The 1,675-nt window shown below is 65.7% G+C and overlaps 1 protein-coding gene across 1 annotated transcript in view; it reads right to left on the reverse strand.

Moving 5' to 3' along the window:
• Positions 1-1,675, reverse strand: part of PLEKHG5 (pleckstrin homology and RhoGEF domain containing G5) — a gene marked incomplete at its 3' end in the record, with an annotated part of 6,746 nt that overhangs the window by 3,665 nt on the left and 1,406 nt on the right. The window contains exons 2-6 of the mRNA XM_031062335.1: positions 1,489-1,591; positions 1,348-1,408; positions 1,151-1,242; positions 938-1,074; positions 713-861 (exon numbers count right to left, since the gene is read on the reverse strand). Of these exons, the coding sequence (XP_030918195.1) occupies positions 713-861; positions 938-1,074; positions 1,151-1,242; positions 1,348-1,408; positions 1,489-1,591 (542 nt within the window). The remainder of the gene's footprint in view (positions 1-712; positions 862-937; positions 1,075-1,150; positions 1,243-1,347; positions 1,409-1,488; positions 1,592-1,675) is intronic.

Raw genomic sequence — 1,675 nt, forward strand, 5'->3', positions numbered from 1 at the left:
GGGCCCCCGCCTGCCCCCAGGAAGGGGGTCGGGACCGAGACCCCCATAGAGGTGCCTGGTTGCCCTCTCGTCCCCTGGCCCTGCTAGAGCCTTGCCGGTCCTGCAGCCAGGCGTCATAGTGCTGGACACGGGTGGCCACTAGCCCTGGCCAGGCAGCCAGGTTGCCGCCCTCAGGACCTGCTGGCACAGCACCAAGCACCGTGTCCCCCTGGCGGGACCCTGCAGAGCTTCTCCCTTCAGGCCTGGCGCCCTGCTCCCATGGGAGCGACGCCCAGCCCGGGCCCGCGCCTTATCTGGGGCCAGGGTCCACGGGGCAGGACAGAGCTGCTGTGCTCAGCAGCTGCCAGCAGCTGAGAGGAGGGAGGGCCAGTGGCCAGGGCGAGTCCTGGGGCCAGGGTGAGTCCCAGGGCCGGGGTGGCACCGAGTGGCAGCAAACACTGGGGCCCTCAGGGCTCCTGTTTTCCTTTGCTTTGGTGCCAGCCTGTACCTGGCACAGCCAAAGGGCTGGTGCTGTTGCTTGAGCTCCTAGACTGCCATGGTAGAGCCAGCACAGCACAGCACAGCCAGTATGGCACAGCCAGGTGAAAAAGTGGGTCTTGGGGACTCCAAGGGGATCTTCAACCCACACCATACATGAGCTGTCTTCACCAGAAAGAATGGCGAGGGGGGGATCACACATTCTGTCATTCACAGAGCTAGCACTGGCACTCACCAGGCTCTCAGTGCCCTCCCGGCGTCCTGGCAGCGGCTCCAGCACCGGCCCAAGGAATGCAGCACTGCTGGCAGGGTGCAGGATGGGCAGGCTGGCTGACCTGGCATCTCGCACTGCCTGCTCCACCTTCAGCTCATCCCCGGGCTTGGCTGTGGGAGCATCACCCTGTCAGTGTCCCCTGGGAGCTCTGGAGCAGCCAGGCCTCCCCCGGGGCCCCCTCAGCACCTTTCACCCTCAGGTAGTGTCCCCCGAAGCGAAATGCCTCGAACTGCAGCGACAGCGGCGTGTGCGACTGGTCCAGGTAGATGTCCACCTTGCCCAGCTCAATCGCCTTCCTCTCAAAGACTGGCAGCAGCACTTCCCTGCAGGACATGAGCCCCACATTTGTCTCTGCATCTGTCCCCACACTGTCCCTTGTCCTGTCCCCAGTAGACTCACCCCAGTGACTTCTTCTTCACAGCTGGCACGATCTCTGCCTCGATGTCGATGCTGAGGTCAAACTTCAAGGTGAAGCACTCCTTGCTGGGGTCCTGGGGGCAGGGGGCAGATGCTTGCCCAGGGGTCCCTCCCTCCCTCCCTCCAGGGCCATCCTGCTGCCCTGCCGAGTGCCCGAGGGACAGGAGCCGGTGCCTTACGTCCGTGTGCCTGCGCCAAGCCTTCTTCTTGGGCAGCTTCAGCGCTGAGCTCTTGCGCTCCCTGCGGGCACAGGGAGGGCACAGTGACGGGGGTGCCGCGGGCTGGGGCAGCACACGGGCTGTGCAGGGCCAGGGGCTCACCCTCTGCTCTCTGCCGGACCCTCCTCCTCCTCCTCCACATCAGAGGCAGGGCTGGTGCGCGGGGGGCACGAACGCGTGGACATGTTGCGGGCCAGGATGGAGCCTGCAAAGGGACATCCAGCTCGGCTGTGACAGCTCCCCCAGCCCCGCGCTGCCTCCCGCTGCACCCCTCTCCCATCCCTCAGCC

The sequence above is a fragment of the Geospiza fortis genome, unplaced genomic scaffold (genome assembly GCF_000277835.1).
Source record: "Geospiza fortis unplaced genomic scaffold, GeoFor_1.0 scaffold132, whole genome shotgun sequence".
NCBI classification, from domain to species: Eukaryota; Metazoa; Chordata; class Aves; order Passeriformes; family Thraupidae; genus Geospiza; species Geospiza fortis.